The sequence below is a fragment of the Python bivittatus genome, unplaced genomic scaffold (genome assembly GCF_059951505.1).
Source record: "Python bivittatus isolate LINGU-HERP-01145 unplaced genomic scaffold, Pbiv_v1 ctg000480_np1212, whole genome shotgun sequence".
In the NCBI taxonomy this organism is placed as follows: Eukaryota; Metazoa; Chordata; class Lepidosauria; order Squamata; family Pythonidae; genus Python; species Python bivittatus.
Genome location: NW_028277075.1, coordinates 21,702,120 through 21,721,152, shown reverse-complemented (window position 1 = coordinate 21,721,152; position 19,033 = coordinate 21,702,120). Strand labels below are relative to the sequence as shown.

The 19,033-nt window shown below is 36.9% G+C and overlaps 1 protein-coding gene across 1 annotated transcript in view; it reads left to right on the top strand.

Annotated features, from left to right (window-relative positions):
- The first annotated feature begins 2,180 nt into the window (after positions 1-2,180).
- The window catches only part of RASGRP1 (RAS guanyl releasing protein 1), a 55,715-nt gene continuing 38,862 nt past the window's right edge, over positions 2,181-19,033 (top strand). Inside the window, exons 1-3 of the mRNA XM_088145057.1 lie at positions 2,181-2,601; positions 7,222-7,395; positions 17,891-17,996. Of these exons, the coding sequence (XP_088001183.1) occupies positions 2,181-2,601; positions 7,222-7,395; positions 17,891-17,996 (701 nt within the window). The remainder of the gene's footprint in view (positions 2,602-7,221; positions 7,396-17,890; positions 17,997-19,033) is intronic.

Here is a 19,033-nt window from a genome sequence, read left to right as displayed (position 1 = left end):
CTTGCGTTGCGGCAGCTTCATTTGGTGTCCCTGGGTGTGGGGTTAGTGGATCATGATGATTCTGCATGGGATCTACTAAGAGGGAATGATTTGTAATCTTTGAGGAACATGCTGGTATGTTTCCACATGGGTCATATTGTGGTATGATACGGAAATGCTTTTAGGGGTAGATGTGCGGCTTTCTTCTTCATCACCAAGGGCATCTGGACTTAACTGACCTGCATGGGTGATTCTGCAGGAGATCCTCCTCCTGCCTTATGATTTGTAGATATGGACCCTGTAGGCGATCTTAATATAGAGAATATCTCCTCCTCAATAGTTAGCATGGCCTGGCACTCTGCAGTAAGCTCCCCAACTGCCCCATAAGGGCCGGAACAAATATTATTTGGAGGGTGATTTCCAACCATTCCATTGTCCACTGAAGGAGGGCGATTAGTGTCAGTGTTTGGAGACAAAAGGTCAATAAGTGGCTCGGCTACAACAATTGTAACCAGTAAGGGTTTCTTAAGATTTTCCAGCTTGTGTATTATATTTTTTTGTTCATTCCTAGGCAGGAAACCAAAGGCCCTGATAAGACCACCTTCAGCAGAATCTGACGCATCTTCATTTAGTGAGACTGGCTAACTCCCACAGCCTTGCTTTTTCAAGGAAACTTGGTGGCATCTGGTAAAGTTTTGAAATGGATGTGGAATCTAGGTGAGACAGAACCAAACAGGGAATTAACTTTTACTCTGCAAAAGACTTTAGTGGGAAAAATTTGAAATGCTAGGTATAAGCTCATCTTGAATAGCATCAGTGGGATAGTAGGCTGATTAAAAGACAACAAAATCTGTTTTCAGTTTGGAGCACCTGGAAGCCATTCAACAGCACATAAATCTGTCTGTGTAGACAGTGAAGAAGTTGTCCTAGGGAAATTACATTTGCTTTCCTAGAATCCCAACATCCAATATTGAGACTGTTCAAGGAGATACAGAGAGCAATTTGTTGTGTCTGAAGCGAACGATTTATCTTGCAGGGAATTGCTTCTTTAGTATCCAGAGGCTTTAGTATGTATGAAGCGCCCACTCTTTGCCTGGTCAGAGAGTAAGGATTTATTAATAAAGTCATTTGACTGTTGTGCAATTTTGTCAGTTAGTTTTACTTTAACAACTTGCTCTTTCTCAGAGCACATATCAGAAGTATGTGGCTTAACCAGAGCTTCTGCATAAGCCTTATTGGAAGTGGTAGGTCCAGCTCCCTATTTTTAAACAAAAGCCTCAAAGTCTTTTTTCAGCAATTCCAGATCATATTTTATAGCTGAAAGCTGCTCAAATAATGAGATAACAGTTTGTGCTGTAAGAGGGCATCGCTTTGCCATAAACTCTGCTGCATTTTCCCATAGGAGCCTCTCCGTATTCTGATTTTGCATCTTATTTTTAAGTTTATTTTTATTTCCTTTGAGGTTAGCAGGTGAACTAGCAAGTTGTACTGGAGACACACAGTGAGAGATGGGGAGAGAGTCCAGATTCCCATTTAGCTCTTCCCTGACAGACAGTGAAAGATTTAGCAGCTGTTGTTTTTTCAGTTCTGTTTGAAGTTCCATTCAAGTGATTCAAGGGCTGCAAATTTGTTAAAGGCGGGAGGGAAAATTGTTTTACTTATAGATTTTTTTCCATGTAAAAAGTTCTTCTATCTTTGGTTGTTTAGCAGACTTTGATGGAGAAAAGGATCCCGGACCGATGCCATGAAGTTTTTCCTACGTTGTTCAAATCCACTCAAAATCTTTTGCCTGTATGTTCATCTGCCCGAAGTTATGATTACATTTAAAAAGATCTAATAAAGTCTAATAATCTAATAAGTCTACTGTAACCTAGTATACTTATTGTAACTAAAATTAGCTAAAAAGAAACAAAAGTCGCTAAAGTATACTATTATAAAGTAACCTGAAATTGAAAGGGCAGGAGCTTAGAAAAACGTGTTGCTGGGCCGATGCCTTGTGGCTCCTCAAGGATTACATTACATGCGCAATAAACGGACATTTAAGAACTGCACAACTATTTGGTAGTGCTTTTGTTGTAGAGTACTGGGTGTAACATGGAGAACCGGCATGCCAACATTAGTATTATGCCCACAAGCATTTCTATTTTCCACCTCCTAACAATGGCTCTGGAAGAACGAGTCGACAGGCAGAAACTCCTGCGATGCAGCCTCCCCGGTGGTGGGCAGAGCGCCGCTCTTTCTCATGGCCGAGCGCGGGCGCCCCTACCTTGCAGAGGCACCTGGTGACGCTCCAGAAAGCGAGGCTGCGGAGACACGTGCTGGCCGCTTCCGCCTCGAGCCATTCGGAGAGCGGCGCGCACGGGGAAAATCTGAGACGCGCGCCGGGCTCGAACCGCTCCGCTACTTCCTCGTGCCTGCGAAGTTTTCGTCGGTTCCGCCCTCATCGGCCGTCTGCCTTACGAGCTCGGCTTTCCTTGCCCACCGGTGGCGCGAGCGGTGCGGACGACGAGAGACAGGAATGCGCCGGCAGGTCCGTCCGGGCTTCGGACGAGCTGCGCTTTGCGTGGTTGTACAGCCGACCCAGCAAGGCTGAGGCGAAAGAGCAGGAGTCGGAGGCAGTAAGTCTGTCTGCCTTAAGTTTCCCCTCTCCCTTCCCGTCATTTCGGCAGTTGTTCCCTTTCCTTCATTGGTCAGCGCTGTTCTTCCCACCTTGTGTCCAGTGATGGTTTTGGGAATGGGCGTCTTTTACGCAACCAGATGGAGTTTGGCGGCTGATGGGAACTCTGATCGGCGAGCAAAGGAGCCGTCAGCAGTACGGAAAGATAAGCGTATCCTCCTCGCTTTTCCCTGTTCCCAGTGTTTTTGAACGGGTGGTATTGGGTGTGCTCTACGTGGTAGAATTTTTAGTACTGTAATTTTAAAAAATGAAATAGGAAGAATACCATATACTGTTAGCTGTCCCATTACATCTGTTTAAGGGGGCTTTCTGATTCTAGGGACTGCATCAGCTAGTATGGCCATATGGACAGGAAGCAATAATAGCTATTGCTGAACTCATCTGGGAAGATAAGCACCCAAGGAAGAGGTCTGCTTTGTTGTGCTAAATAATAATAATAATGGGGAATATATCTGTTCTATAAGTTCTATATTCATTGTTCTAAAAGAGGTTTGGTGGCTCTGAATATCATTTAGGGAGCTACTATCTAAGGAAGAATGCCTGCACCCCTCAACACTTAATGAAAAAATACTACTGTACTGTATAAGTAGTACTATATACTGGGAGAGGCTATGCCAGTGGAATTATGACCCAATAGCTGAGTTCACGCAATACCCATGACTAATTTGATCATGGTTTACTCAGTTAACCCATTGTCCAAGTTTGCATAAACCACTTGTGCTGAGTTCCCACAATGTGCTTGTCTTACGTTGTTTGGTTTGTTCAAATGTTAATTCTCATGGGAACGATTGTGGTAAGGATAGCCTTCAGCAGGTGATATATTGCACTCGTACATACAGATTCAGAGAATGGAAAACAATGGGCAGATGACTCAAAAAAAAAAAGGGTGGGTTTAAGGCCTTGCTAAAAGCTTGTTAAGGAGCTAAATCCCACTGACTGGCTATGATACCAGGTAGGTGAAACAAGGGACAAATGAGCCATAATTGTGAAGGAAGGAGCACCGAGGCAGGAGAAGTTAGTCCTGGGGGGGAAAGGACTAAAACGTGCTGGCTGGGGAATTCTGGGAGTTGAAGTCCACACATCTTAAAATTGCTAGGGTTGAGAAACACTGGTCTAGTGTATCCTATGGAATGAACCCTTCACTCTGTGCATATAAATCTAAATAGAGATTGGGTTGAAAGGGAGCACTTTTGGCTTGAAATGAGGGGTTAATGAAAAATTCTGTAGAGTGGAAGACAAAATTTAGTATGTACAGTATTTTTGAGCTGGGATTGTTTTGTTTTCCAGCCCGCCAGTCCCTGCAGTCTATCTGGCCAATAATGTTGGTAAAAGTAACAAAATAAACATGGACAAACATAATCTGACATTACTTCTACCCATTCTTTATTTTGTTATAATGATCCATGGAATATTTTGTCAGGTGAGTCTGCTAGGTTGATGCTCATGTCCAGCAGCATATTATCTAATTTTTAATTTTTTTAAGGAATTAAGATGTTTATTTCCCTGGAAAAAGGAAAGGAGGAAGGGATCTGGATAATATACTTATCCACAGTTTCCATGTGAGAACAGAAATACTGAGGCAGCATCAGAGGTGTAATGGGAGGGGGGAATCCACAATATCAAAGCAGCAGGAGCAGCTGGGGTGATCAAAGCCCCACCCCTTTTTATGTGTGCAGTGCATGTTAAAAAGGGGCGGGGCTTTGATAACCTAGTTGTGCCTGCCATTTTGGACTGTTGAGATCCCCTGAAGACATCCCTGGGCAGCACTTATCAGTCAGTTCATTCAGTTTTTTCCCTGATATGAGCTTAAGATAAGGAATGGGAGAAAGAAGCAGCTTAAAAAGCTTTCAACTTTCATCTTTCAACATGCTTTCTTTAATAGACACATCAGAGCTACCTGTGAGAAGCTAGCTTTTCAAGGTGCTTTAGAAATGTTCTCAGATTTTAGGAGAAACTTATTTGATCCTTACAAAATATGGGAAGGAGGTGCTACTAAATTTACTGTTTGTGAACACACACGTGAATGCACATACACCAAGCTCAGTTCTCAGCATTTTAGAACAGAGGCTAATGTGTATTATCTTGGATGTTTTTTGTACACACTCTCTCTTATAATATAACTAACCATGCAAAACCTTCTAGAATTTCTAAGCAGGTGTCTGAAAATTTGCTTGTTCTTTGTGTGCAAATTTTCTACTTGGAAGGGCACATTAACATAAACATTGACTTGACTCCCACCAAGAATAGTGTAATAAATAACTGTAGAGTTTGTGAGCTCCTCTCCTCTGTGCTCCATATCCCAGCTACCTCAATAATTGATGGCTGACTGACTCTGACTTTTTTTTTTTTTAAACAGTATACATATTTGGTATGGTAGTTGCCAAATTGGTGTAACTACTACAGTATGCCAAATACTGGAGTTGGGAGGATCCAGATCTCAGTGCATCCTTACTCATAGAAACTCATTGTGAGCCTCTGGGCTAATCACCTTCTCTTAGATCAACTTATGGTTGTTGTGAGGATAAAATGAAAAGCAATTCCTATGAAAATGCATTATCTATCTGTGCCTGGGGGCTTGATCAACTATTTATTAATTACTTTTTAAAAACCAGTGATCAACAATAGCCTTCTAAGTGATGGTCCTTTATGTTAGAATAAATGATCTGAAAATACAATAGAATGAAGTTACTAAAATTACAATATATAGTAAATGGCATGAACAATAAACTAGCATTACAAAAGGCAGTAAGAACTACAGTAATAACAGTCCTTGTAGAAACACAGATAAGAACTCACTAAAATAAGCATTCCTCAAATTCTGGTGCTACAAACTAGAAAAAAAAAACATTTAAAATCTTGCTAGAAAACCCTTTCTTTCAAAGATTTCCCAGTAGAAGATGGCCTAGCTGACTTTTGCTGATCTCAGAAGCTAAACAGGGTCAACCTTGGACTAGTTAGATGGGGAACTAATTGGTGTAGGTTATACTGGGAAATTACATAAACAGCCTGGAAGAAGGCAATAGCAAAACACTTCTGTAACACCATCAAGAAAATTGTATGGATGTCACCAGGAGTTGAGCTCAAATTGAGGATGTCTTACCAACATGTCTGGTTGGGGATTCTTTACCTTTCACCAAGATATTCTCCCTTCAGCTCAGTTTGTAAGAAAGGAAGATGCTTTGGATTTTTCTGCTGAAAGCTGAGAAGTACAGAATTGAATAAGTCTTGTGTCAGTCCTGAAATACCTGGGGTAGCTGTGCAACCATAGAGCCTTGCGTATATGGAAATTACTAGTTACTTATTACCTGTTTAAATAAGCTGTTAGGTTTCAGCATACAGTACATTGAGAGTTTGTTGCATAAAGAGATCATCTGGGCCTTGTGTAAGAATAAAGAATGTGAAGAAAACTAGGCTTTTTGGATGACATTGACTGTTCCTTTTCCCCATCAAGGACAGTATCCCATCTCTGATACCCTGAATCTTGCCAGCATAGCTGAGTCTCACCTGAGTTTCCTGCTTATACATGCATTTCACTTACTATCTCTTTATGATTATTGGAAATAAGGATAAGTAAATGTTCTCATCATTTGTGATTGTTTTGCACCATACTGGCACAGTGGGATCATATCTTATCAAAAGCTATTTCAGTTTTTGTCAGTTATACAGATTTTTGCCTGTGAGGAGCCTATACCAGTAGTTCTTCAGAAATATTAAGAAGATTACACAGTTGGAAAGCATTCAGACTACACAACCCCAACCCTATCTTACACACTTAGTTTATTTAGATAAACTGGATCTTTAATATGAAGCATAAGGTCTGAACCAACAGGATCAGATGATAAAAGAGGGGAGTTAGTAGTACAAGTTATTCAAAAGAAGATAGAGATGGACTTTTCATTACTGGAGGTTTTTAAGCACTAAATTGATGGTTACCTTTCAAGGATTCTATAGTAGTGGGCTTCCTTAATTGGCAAGAAATTGAACTAGATGAAGTCACTCCAGTTCTGTGATTCTGAGACTGTAGCTTGGTTCATATGGCATGCTAAACCATGTGTTTGGTTTGGTTTTGGCATGTCATATTGTGTGAACTCAGCCATTATGATAATTTATGCTTTAGTATATTATCCAAATACATCAAATTGTGGTTTCTTAATTGTCCATAGTTAAAGGAACTGTGACTTAGCACAATGTATGCTAATATATGCAAGCTATGTTTTTTGGTTACTCATTGCTTCTTCATTTCCTTATAGTTTCCTGTGTATACATAAAGAGTTAAAGAAATGGATAAAGATTACTGAGGGCTGTACAATAACAGAGAGCTTTGTATGCTATAAGAACCACATGTGGCTCTTTAGAAAAGGTGGACTAATGAGTACATTTATGGAAGGAAATATCTTCCACAGAAGGGGGAATGTTTGATGCATTTTCTAAGTGGGAGGGGACTGTTTCAATAACCCAATTCCTGTGATCCTGGCAACTGTTGTCTTTTTCAACCTGCTGCAGAGGCTTTTGTGAAATGTTATTCTCTCATGTGACTGGGGTCCCCCCCCTTTTCTTTCTTTTAGGAACGCTTCAAAAATGCAGCATTGATCCGAAGACAGCTACTGAACTGGAGCTGTTCTACTGCTCCTATTCAGATCTGGCTGAAACCACTGAGTTCTGCATAACAATGTCTTTGGGACACTTAAGCAAAGGAGTCAGCCTAGATGAACTTATTGATACATGTATTGATTCTTTTGGTGAGTTGATTGATTGTCTTTTAACCATTTTCACACTGTTTTTGCTATAGCATTTTGAGTATTTTACATTGTAGTGTTCAATATATAGTCATGTGTGACTTGACATTTAATATTACTCTTACAAGCATAAATCATTGTGTGTTTTTAGAGTATCTGATGATGCAAGTGCTGTCTTTGGAAAAATTAACAAGTCCACCAAAAATATCACTGGCACTGTTCCATGCCATCCCTCTCTCCCCAGTTCTGAATAACAGGCATATGAATAACTAAAAAAAAGTAAATGGTATTTTTTGCAGAACTGAACTGAATATCAGTTTGATAAGAATATCTTTTCATTCTGTACTTTTAGAAACATGGGTCACAACTAAATTGACAGCTGCATTTAAAGGAAAATACTTGTTTTACCACAAAAAAAATATTTTAGCCTTGTAAAAAGAAAATAACTTAGTAAAACTCAGTTTCTCAGCTCTTAGATAGCATATGTATAATTCATGCTTTTTACTACTTTATTGACAGAATGCCTTTGAACAGAGTTAACATTGTGCAGCCAATCCAATGCATGTTTTGGAATATGTCCTACTGAGTTGAATGGGGCTTAGTCCCCAGTAACTTATATTCAATTGCATTTATAAATGTTTAAAATTGTATCTTTTTACCATTTTTATCAGTTGTTTTAGTACATAAATCGCAATTTATTTTGTTCATAAAATAAACACAAGTTCAGTAAAAATATTAAGTGAGAAATGCTGGAATTTTGATTTTTGTGAGTTCATATTTTATAGTACTGTCTACATTTGTACTTAAGTTTTTCATTTGCTATGTTTTTTATGTTGTATTTGTGATAAATATATAACTGAAGGCATATTATTCCAGTGGCAGATGAATAAGCTGCTTTTTGTCCTTGTTTTTTCCTCCCACCTACATATAATGTACTACTTAACAAGTACAGATAGTTGATCCATTTGAATTATAGTTCATTCATGTGCATGTAAAATAATACACTATGATAGGTTTTTCTCCTTGTGAACAATTTAGAGCAGTGAATAGGCTTAGCAGTTAACACCCAACCTTCCTAACTAATTCCACCATTACATTCCGAGCAAAGCATGCACATTATTTATTTATAACAAAATATTTACAACAATAAATGTTGGGTGAAGAATTGATGAAGTGGAATTTTCATTTTTGTTTTCCCTTATTTGTTTCCATATCATATCTAATTCATGTCATGCTTATGTTTATATACAATGCAATAAAGTATAAATTTAAATCTATACATACACAATTACTAAAGCAATGTACTTTATTGTTTTTGATTTAAACAAATTAAATTAACTAAAGAAGTTAGCATCCCTCTTGCTGGAGTGTTAAACAGTTGAATTGAAGGTTGAAGCTCTCTGTATATGTCTTAATATTAATTATATAGAGATAAGTCAATGATTTCAGTGCAACTTTCTTCCAAATAAATGCTGAAGATTGCATCATGAGATTGTATTGCTGGGCAAACTGACATGGGGGAAGCACTACTGGAAACTTAAAGATTCATAGAATTGGCTGAAGCATGTGTGAGCTGATTTATCTATTCCTGGTAATTATGTTGTAAAAGCAATTATGTATTAAATCACTATATATGTGTTCACAATCTGTGTTTCAGCTTTTATTGTTTCTGAAGTGTTCCTGTGCTGTCACAGTTTTACAAAGCTCAAGAACTGCTTGCATACGGAAAGTAGATCATTAAAAAAATGTGTTCCTGAAATCAGCACCTGTAATTTCATTGATATATTTGAGTCAAACTAGTTTGGAGAATGTGCATTGTGTTGAATATGCTGGGACTTCCTAGTAGTTTTATATACAATAAAGAACTGAATATAGTAAATCAGAGGAGGAATTTTAAGGAAGTTTCTCAGTTAATTTTAGAAACTACAAGCATTACGTTGGTGGCTGCTCTCCTATTTCAGATGCAAAAACACTACATGTTAGGTTAATAATAGCAATAGTCAGGATAGTTGATACAGTGGAATTGCTATCAACAAAGTTTTTTGCAGTTTTTGCAGTTCAGAACTTATACAGTTTAAATTCAGCGTTATCTGAAAACATTTTGTTTGAGATTAAATTATTTAAATTATGACATGTATGATAAATCTTTAGGATTTTAAGCTCAAATAATAGCATTTGGGCCAAAATGTGATCATAAGTTGTTAATTATGTATGATAGATAACTTTTGGAAGAAGAATAACTTCTCACCTGAGCTTAAAATGAGTTTTAAGTCCAATATGCACACACTTGTATTTCTGAATAGGTTGTACAAATCTGCATCTGGCTGGTTTTTTTAGAGAGGATTTGAACATAGTCCAGAAATATATGTCAGGAATGGATAATATGTAATTCTTCAGGCTTTATTTAATTCCAATTCTTATTGGCTCTGACTGATAATGTTAAGTGCTGATGGGAGATACAGTCCAAGATTGTCTGGAGGAGCACATTGTGTGTGCTGATCATAATGCAGAGATTTCACTTCCATTAAATCATAACTAATATATTGGATATGCACTTGACTCTGCTTCTAGATGATACTTTAGTTGTGTAAATGCCCATTATGTTCTTTATGGGAGATCTTACTGTTGCTTTCCATTTGTAACCTTTCTGATGTCTTCTCATCTGTCTTTTCCTTACTACAAAAATCTGTTAAGGAATGAAAGATGAAGACTTGCAAAATGTCTTTTGGTTAGTAGTACTAATAATTATCAATCCAGAAGCACTGCATCCCAATTTTCATGGAGGAAAAATGTCTAGTTCTCTTAACAGCACATTTAAAAAAATATATACTATTTAAACTTTAAAAGTTATATTATTTAAATGGCTCAATCATGATTCACTTTTACTAAGATATTCAGATGTCCATGGCAAAAGCTTATGTGGCATTACCGCTCTAGAGTTTTCTTAGCAAGAGAAAAGTTACATAGCAACTATGTAACGGGGGGAAGAGCAAAAATTTGGCAGAAGGTAACCCACCATTTCAGTAAGAATAGATGCTTCCCAAGTTAAACTGGAAGCTGTGTGTTAGGCAGAGGAAAAGATCCATATATCTGCATTGGATTTTTAGCCTACATACCTAATCATCAGAATCTACTTGTTTTATCCTAGTATGTTATCGAACAACTCTTCTGGTATCATAGGAGACAATGGGTTTCATAAATAAGAGTGAATGGCCTGCTGGAGGAAGAACAATCAATTTTTTTCCTCCATCAGGAAGGGAGGAATGCTTGGTTTCCATGCTGGCTGAAGAGAACACTTAATATCTAAGAATCCCAATATTCTTTGGAATTTCTATCTTGGAGACAGAAGAGGAGGCTTCCACTGGTCCACAGGGAGCATGAAAACAGAATAGGCTAATGCAGGTTAATGAGATGATTTGCAGCTTAGTAGTTGTTGTGGAAGTACATATATAAGGGCATATTATGTAGAGTGTCTCTGCCAAAAAAATAAGCGTTATGAATTGCTTAAAAGCATTATGGGTTGTTATTCTGCAAATGGAAACTGAGGCCATATACTGTTTACCCAAAAGGAAAGCAGTATATGGTTTTCTGAATTTTAGATGCTCCTCCTCTCCATTAGAAAAAGCTTATCTTCCACCTTTACTATATTCTCTGCGAATTTAAGATGAGTTTCCCATTTTAAAGGTTAGACATTTTGAGGAAAATTTCTAATCTTTTCAGACAGATACAGAAGTTGGTTCCTGGGATGTTTTTGGAGGAAGGGGAACAAGGAAGTAGAGGCAGAATTCTTATGAGATGATCTATGAAGCTTTTCTTCCTTCTAGAAAAAGGTTTATGATATATTTGGCATTTTAAGAACATATAAGATTATAATACCTTTTTAAATAGCTCATGCCATACTTATTTATATATCAAATTATTAAACATGAATATTCAAAAACCAAATTAATTGAGGCTGCACACTTGTACTCAGTCAACTTCATTGAACTCAATCATATGTACTGTATGTGTGCAATATATATTGATAGTTGGGTTCCAAAAGTGTTTGCAAGTGTGAAAGTCAATCATTTTCACCCATATGGTATTGAAATTTGGTTTGGTTCATAGAGATTCTGGTAAATTGCAATAGTAACTTATGTGACAGCACTTAATATATTTTGTGTTGTCTCTATGTGCCTTAAATAGTGAAACAAATTAGTTTTTGTTTATTTTAATCCTTTTATGTTTTTCAAACATTAATGTATATTAAAATATTACTCCGTGAACTGTAGATTTAAGGTTCTGTTCTCAGTAAACTTTCCAGGTTCTAAGATTTATTACTGTGTTTAAATGAGATTAATCTGTGCGCTTTTAGCTCATCCTACTGTAATTTTGTCAAAAATGGCATAAAAGCCTTAATGTTGCTTGGCAACTGAAATGAAGTTAATGGGAAACTAATCATATTACAGGAATACAGAACTTGTTTAGAACCCTTAGAATGCTAATTTAGTTAATAAGAGCTGATTGTGCTTAACTAAAGTAAAGCAGCCATCAGTAAATTAACATTTACCATAGAAACAATTAAATGAAAATTCAGTCTCAATTATTTAAAAAAACACTTCAAAATTGGAGACAGATTCACTGACTGTTAATGAGCTACAACAGTATTTATTTAAAATGTATTTAATATCATATAGCTTGATGAAACCTGTTGTGATTAAAATTGTAATTCTAGTGTTTGGAAACGTATGACTGAAATCCTATTTTATGCATTAAAAGCATGTTGATGTTGTTTAGGTTCATTTTCTAGAGAAATATTCTTAATCTTTTTTTTCCCCATGGATTTCATTAACAGTGTGATGCAACAAAGGAAGGAGTGTTGACAAATTCTAAAAAGACCCAGACACACACATTTGCATAAATTTGTTTTTTTAATAGGCATAATGGCAAAACAAACCCAACTTTTAGTGAAAAGTAAACTTGTGTTGAAACTGTACATTGGGATAATATTTACATACCTTGCAGGTTGTTCTTATATCCATTCATTTTTATTTATTTACATATGTTGGTGTATTTCTCCCAGTTTAAAGGACTCTGCATGGTGTTCAATAAGTCAAAATATCAGCAGAAGTAGACTAGCTCTATATGGCCAATCCAATCTTATAAAATGTAATGAAACACAATTTATAGTATATCTTGGTAATATTTACATGAGGTTGATCCTCAGATTTGAACCACAATGCATCTTTTTGGGGGCAAAGCTCTTGAATGTGTGATGATAAATTATTCCATGTTTGCTAAACTGAAACTAGTTTCTTTCTCACCTGGGTGAGTGAAACTGTTGATATTATTCTACTGAATAGTTTTTCCTGCAAAACAATGATAGTGTAGCTTTGTTAATTAGCAGCTTTAATATTGCCATCATATCCTCTGAATGTCTTCATGTAGGTAGACCTTTTGTGGCTCCACAAAGTACTGCAAGGGAGTTGCTACTCTGTCCCCTCTCTCTCTCTCTCTCTATGTGTGTGTGTGTGGTGTGTGTATTCACACACACCACACACAAATATTCTGTCTGCTTGTCTGTGAGTGTGTGGGTAAGAGAAGAGAGGTTATACACTACAGTATCTTTAATATGAAATGTTCTTCATTACCTACATGAAGTTACCAGGAGCAGATGTTGAGGTTTGGAATGGATATTGAGATTATTCTTAGTGGATTTATGAACCTCAAATCTAGTTTTGTTTCTATCACCCGATATTGGTGATGCACTAGAAATGTCAAACTGTTAAGTGGAGGAGTTTCAGAATGAACTGGGCTGAATCAGTGTTTCTTAAACTTTTTGCTCTCAGGACCCTTTCCTATTTTTAAAAATTATGCTGGAGCTCAAAAGAGCTTTTGTTTATATGAGTTATATTTCTTGATATTTACCGTATTAAAAGTTAAAATTGATAAATTTGTAGAATGTTTATTGAATCATGTAAAAATAACAATCATAAACCCATTAGATATTAACATAAAATATTTTTCATGAAAAAACCCTATTTTTTAACAAATAAAAAATAATAATGAGAAGAATGATATTGTTTTGCATATATCTCCAGTATCTGGCAAATAATTTTGATTTTGAGGACCCCTGAGAGGGTCTTGGGAGATCCCCAGGGATCCTTGGACCACTGTTACTATAACCACTGTAATAGGTAAAGGTACTGGTATAGATATAGGCTTTATCTGTGTATTGGACTATTTTATAGCCCAGATTTTAATTCCTTTCTTAAATAACTGCCATATAAAAACACAATATTTTCCAGAAAATAATCTCGAGGGTACAAAGTGTTGTTCATTGTGGAAGCTAAATAGGTATGGGCCTCCTTAGTGGTTGAATGGGAGACTTCATGAAAGTTTTTCTACAGACCAATATAGAGGTCTGATAAATGTCATTTAAAATATATGGCCAGAGCAATTTCAGATGTTTCCAGGGAGTATGGAGGCTAATCATAGGGGATCCTCTAATGTAAGAGGCTATGGATCTTGCCACCAAAACTGTATTTCCAAGGAAAGAAATTGGCTGCAAAGTATTGTTTGGAAACATATTTCACCAGCTTTTTATGTTTTTGATTTTATTTTGTATCCATAAAGTACTATTTTTAAAATTGGATATGAGGTTTCTGTATCTGCAAATCCTATATCTGCTTCAGCAGAGATTACATTCTGCTGAAATCAAACAGACTTCATTTTTTGGTTGGCTGGAGAGTATCTCTTGATTTCTAAAATGTTTCAAGTGCTCATGTCTCATTTCTTCTAATAATAAGAATAAAAATTAGAAATAGATCATGGTTTTGCAGTATAAGGATAATTCTAAACCAACATAGCTAGTACAAACCATTAATTGCAGAGTGATTCAGCAGTCAAACTAAAGATGAAGGGGGAGTTCTGAATTGCAGTCTGCCAAATTTTTTATAAACTGGTCTGGCTTGTACATCTATTTAATGTTTTTAAACTGTACCTAGAATTTAAGGACAGCGTACAAGTAATGATAACAATGTAAGTACAACCATAAACCAAATCAAACCCACTAATTATAATTAGTGTTACATAATTTAATACAAGAATCAGTAAATAATTTCTCTAACTCTTCCACAACGCTCATCTAGAGGCTGCACATATCAACTGCACAAATCTGGAATCTATTAGATAGCAGCCTAGAGAGAGAAGAACACACTGCTGCCACTAAGTGGTTGATAGGTTGCCCAGTCAACAGATAAATTTTAGGATAGTTATTGGATGCATCCAAGAGTAGAGAGCCAGTTTGGTGTGGTGGTTAAGGCAGCAGTCTAGAAACCAGGAGACCGGGAGTTTTAGTCCCATCTTAGGCACAGAGCCAGCTGGGTGACCCTGGGCCAGTCACTCTCTCTCAGCCCTAGGAAGGAGGCAAGGGCAAACCACTTCCGAAATCATGCCAAGAAAACTTCAGGGACTTGTCCAGGCAGTTGCCAGGAGTCAACACTGACTTGAACGCACAAAAGAAAAGGAAAAGAAAAGAAAAGAACCCCAAGAGTAGCCCTGAATATGTTTGACTCATACTCCAAAACTACTTTCTTGAACTCCAGCCCCAAGAACACTTATGCGGTGGCTGCCCCTGGGCTGCACGACAGATCGTCCTTGCTTACCAGTGGCAATTGGGAACTCCATTGCTAAGCGACGTGGTTGTAAGGTACGGCATCATGTGACTCTGCCGGTGGTTCTGGCAGTCCCAGTTGCTGTCATTAGGCAAATCCTGCATGGTTGCAGCGACCTGCAGTCACGCGATCACCATTTGTGACCTCCTGCCAGCTTCTCCATTGTCTTTACTGTTGGAAGCTGGCAGTGAAGATAGCAAGTGGTAATCACGTGATTGTGGGATGCTGCGACGTCATAATTGTGAGCTGGTTGCTGAGCATCCAAATCGCGATCACGTGAGTGCAAGGATGCTCCAGTGGCTACAGCTATGAGGACAGGTCGTGAGTACCCTTCCTTCAGCACCATAGTAATTTTGAACAGTCGCTGATTGAGTGGACATTAAACGAGGACTACCTGTCATCTAAATGACCACCATGTAGCAGTTAAGAGAGGCAAATTGTCTGCTGCTATCTAATGGTCATTAGGTCAATAGTCCTTAAAAAATATAAAAACCTGATGGGATGGAACCTACAGGCCTTACAAGTATCCTGCATATATTCTGGTCAGTAGCTTTTCTAATGGTTGGTGCCTTTTGAATTTCAGCCAGGGAGAATTGCAGATCCCTGGCCTTACAGTGATGCGTGGAAGAGCTCTGTGGACTGCCACACAGCATGGCGCCATTCCAGATATGCATTAAGAGCATACTGTGAGGGCAGGTGATTTATACCAACAATATTTCCTCACTTCTCTGGGACAAGAGGAAAGCATGGCAAAGCAGCTGCGTAGATGAGCCCTAAGAAATCAGTATATGTTAATATAAACAGAAAAACAGCATTTTCAATAAAACTTATTTTTTTATAATGTACTGTTTATTTCTAAAGTAGTTTAACTGCACCATGTTTTAAAGCAGGTCCTTAATGCAAAATGCAATAATTCTTGAACATTACTTATTTTAACATTCCCTCAGTGGGGTTCTCACTCAGCAGGATGTGTAGTTGTACTGACAGGTATGCAAAAGTCTCTCTCTGCCTGCTAAGACTGAGATCAGCTCAAATGAATACTGAAACAAGCTACTGTATGATGCTTTTAATAATGAAAAATAAAATAAAACGTTGGTAGTATTGTTCTAATGTTTCCATGGATACAGTACGTAACTTCTGCATGAAAATGTATGGATAAAACTGGATTCTGTAATTAGGAATAATTCAAGCTTTGACTATAGTTGACGATATAATAAAGGATTTATGAATAGTTATCCATTAGATTGTCTTGGATGCTAAATATATTTCAAACTGTTTTTTAAAACCACTCCCTATCTCTTCATAACTGTCAAATAAAATTTTCCCAGTTGCTTTGCAAGTACATTAATGAAGACTTAGATGAGGACCTTATAATCCACTTTCCCAAAATGTCCTCTGTTGCTGAGTATCAGTAGGAGTTAGGGATCACAGCAGCACACATCTATTACTGTATTTACCCAAAGGAAAAGGAACTTAAGTCAAGGATGTTTTCTCCACCCCACAAAGGAACAGGACTCATACATTATTTAGAAGGAAAAAAAATCCTCTAGTTTTCCTTTCTTTATACCTTTCCCTTGAATACCCTGATTATGATCAGGGCTTCCAATATAATTGTTAAGTTGATGATAACTCAAATCTATCTGACTTTTGTGGCCCCTGATGACAATGCATTGTCAACTGTGACGTGAGTCTAACTAACATTTCCTCTTGGATCTCCTCCCACTATCTTAAGTTGAATATGAACAAGATTTAGATTGTTGTGTTTTGGCCCAACCATTCTTCCTATTCTCTACTGAGTCTCCCTATTTGTCTTCAGGGCTCCCAGATAGGCCCATTTTTTTTCCACCATAGCTCTGGGGTCTTGATTGATTATTAGCTGAAGTTATGTGCCTTTATTGATTTTTGTAGCTAGGGTCACCAATTTTCACTTGATGAATGTTCATAAGATGGAGGGGATTGTGGCATTATTGGTGTATATCTTGGTTATCCCAATCATAGATTATTGTAATATTTCCAGGCAGGTTTTCAGGATTCCTCTTTCTGTCTCCTGATCTTAGTCCACAGCAGTGTCAGTCAGGCTATTTTGGACTTTCCAAGTTATTCTTATGTCTCAGTGGAGCACAGTACTCTTCACTTGGCTCCCTATTCATGCCAGAGCTCAGTTTAAACTACTGGTATTTGTTTTTAGAGCCTTCCTATTACAAATCTGTTTGCCCTTATTTCTCTCTACAATCTTTTCTTTACATTCTTCTGATCAGGGCCTTCATTCATGTCCTTGCTGAAGGGTCCAGGTCTCCAGGCCTTTAGGGAACAGTTCCCACAGTTCTAAAATCAGGTACCTCCCTCCATTTCTATGTACATGTAATGGCTTTTAAAGAGGCTTAAACATAGCTTTAATTGATCAGTGGGTTAGTGTAGGGTCTGTTTGTTTCCTTATTTAGCTAACAGTTGTTGATTAACCCCTATTTCAAATGATTATCTATCTCTTTACACACACACACACACACACCCCTGAGCAAAAAAAGTTAGAAGCTGGGAAATTTAGTATAGTGTAGGTCAGAGTTACCTCAGCAGGAAATGGCACTCAGCCAATATGGGCTGATTTCTGAAGCTAAGACTTGGTTAGTATTTGGATGAGAAATCTGGAGATTTTTTGGCTTTTGGCTAGACTGTGAAGTTTAAAAAAAAAAAAAAATCCGACAAGGCAGCAATGGCAAGCCACTTTCATAACATTGCTTAGGGTGTTTATTCAGCCATCAGAAAGTAAGCTTGATTCTGAGGCATTTTAGCTTTATGTGAAAGCTCAGTATTCCAGCTAACTCTGAGCTGCTTAATATTTTCAGATGCAGATGGAAACTTGTGTAAAAATTACCAGCTCCTGACAGTAACTTTAACCATGCATCGACTTATCATCTCCTCCTCTGAGATACTGCGAAAACTAATAGATCTATATCCTTTTATATATTTTCAATTACTTCCTTAATTGTTGATACAAAACTGTGACAACCAAAGGATTTGAGAATAATATTCCAACACAATATATTTTTCTTTAAATTAGAAATACTACGTGTGTATATATCTCTATTCATATTTTTTTATATATTTAATGAAATAAATTGGGTCTCTTTATATTCTTGATCTTATTTCAATCTATGATTTTTTAAATCTGAACTTCAGTTAGTAATAACAGTAATTGCTGTATAGACCAAATTTTCATAATATGATTATGTTGTAGCTGTTGTATGTCTGTGTTTCTTCTTCCCTCCAAAACCTTGTATTATTTGGAAATGTATCCTTAAAATCTTTTCTGAGCAGTTCTGTCTGTTTCAAAATGAAAAGTTACTATTCTTTTTACATTTGCTGAACCAGTTTGTATTGATTTTCTCTTTGTCCAGAAGTTTATTTAAATTGAATTTTCTTATAATAAATTTGATTGGCTTATAGAGTTTCAAAATATCAATCAGCTTGTCCTTTGTCATACTTATGAAATCAAACTAGATGTTAAATATAAGTTATTTTTTAATCAAAATAACAGGTTACAAAAAAGCAATGAACATTGGGTTAAGTAGTACCACAAAGCAAGGGATCTGTATTTCTTAAAATGGATAGAAAAAAAATTGACCTTCACAGCTGAATTAGAAATAGAGAACTGATTATTATGTTTTTTTTTCCTAGCAAGTATATTGAAAATCCTTGGTGCAAGCTAACACTACATGTACCTGATAAGATTCAGTCTGTATATCTATAGAGTCACTGACACTCTTTCTAAAACTGTAACTAAGTACTTTTTTATTTCTGGATTTTAATCACCTGGTCTGCTGTAGGGCTCTTGTAAGCTTCTCCATTTCTCCTATATGGTATAGGAGATATACCAGGTATATATATTATAATATATAATATGTAGATATATTATTCTTGTTTTTAAAGTATAAAGAGAATTGGTCCTAATCTGCACAAGATGAATAAACAGCTGGAAAAAAATCCAT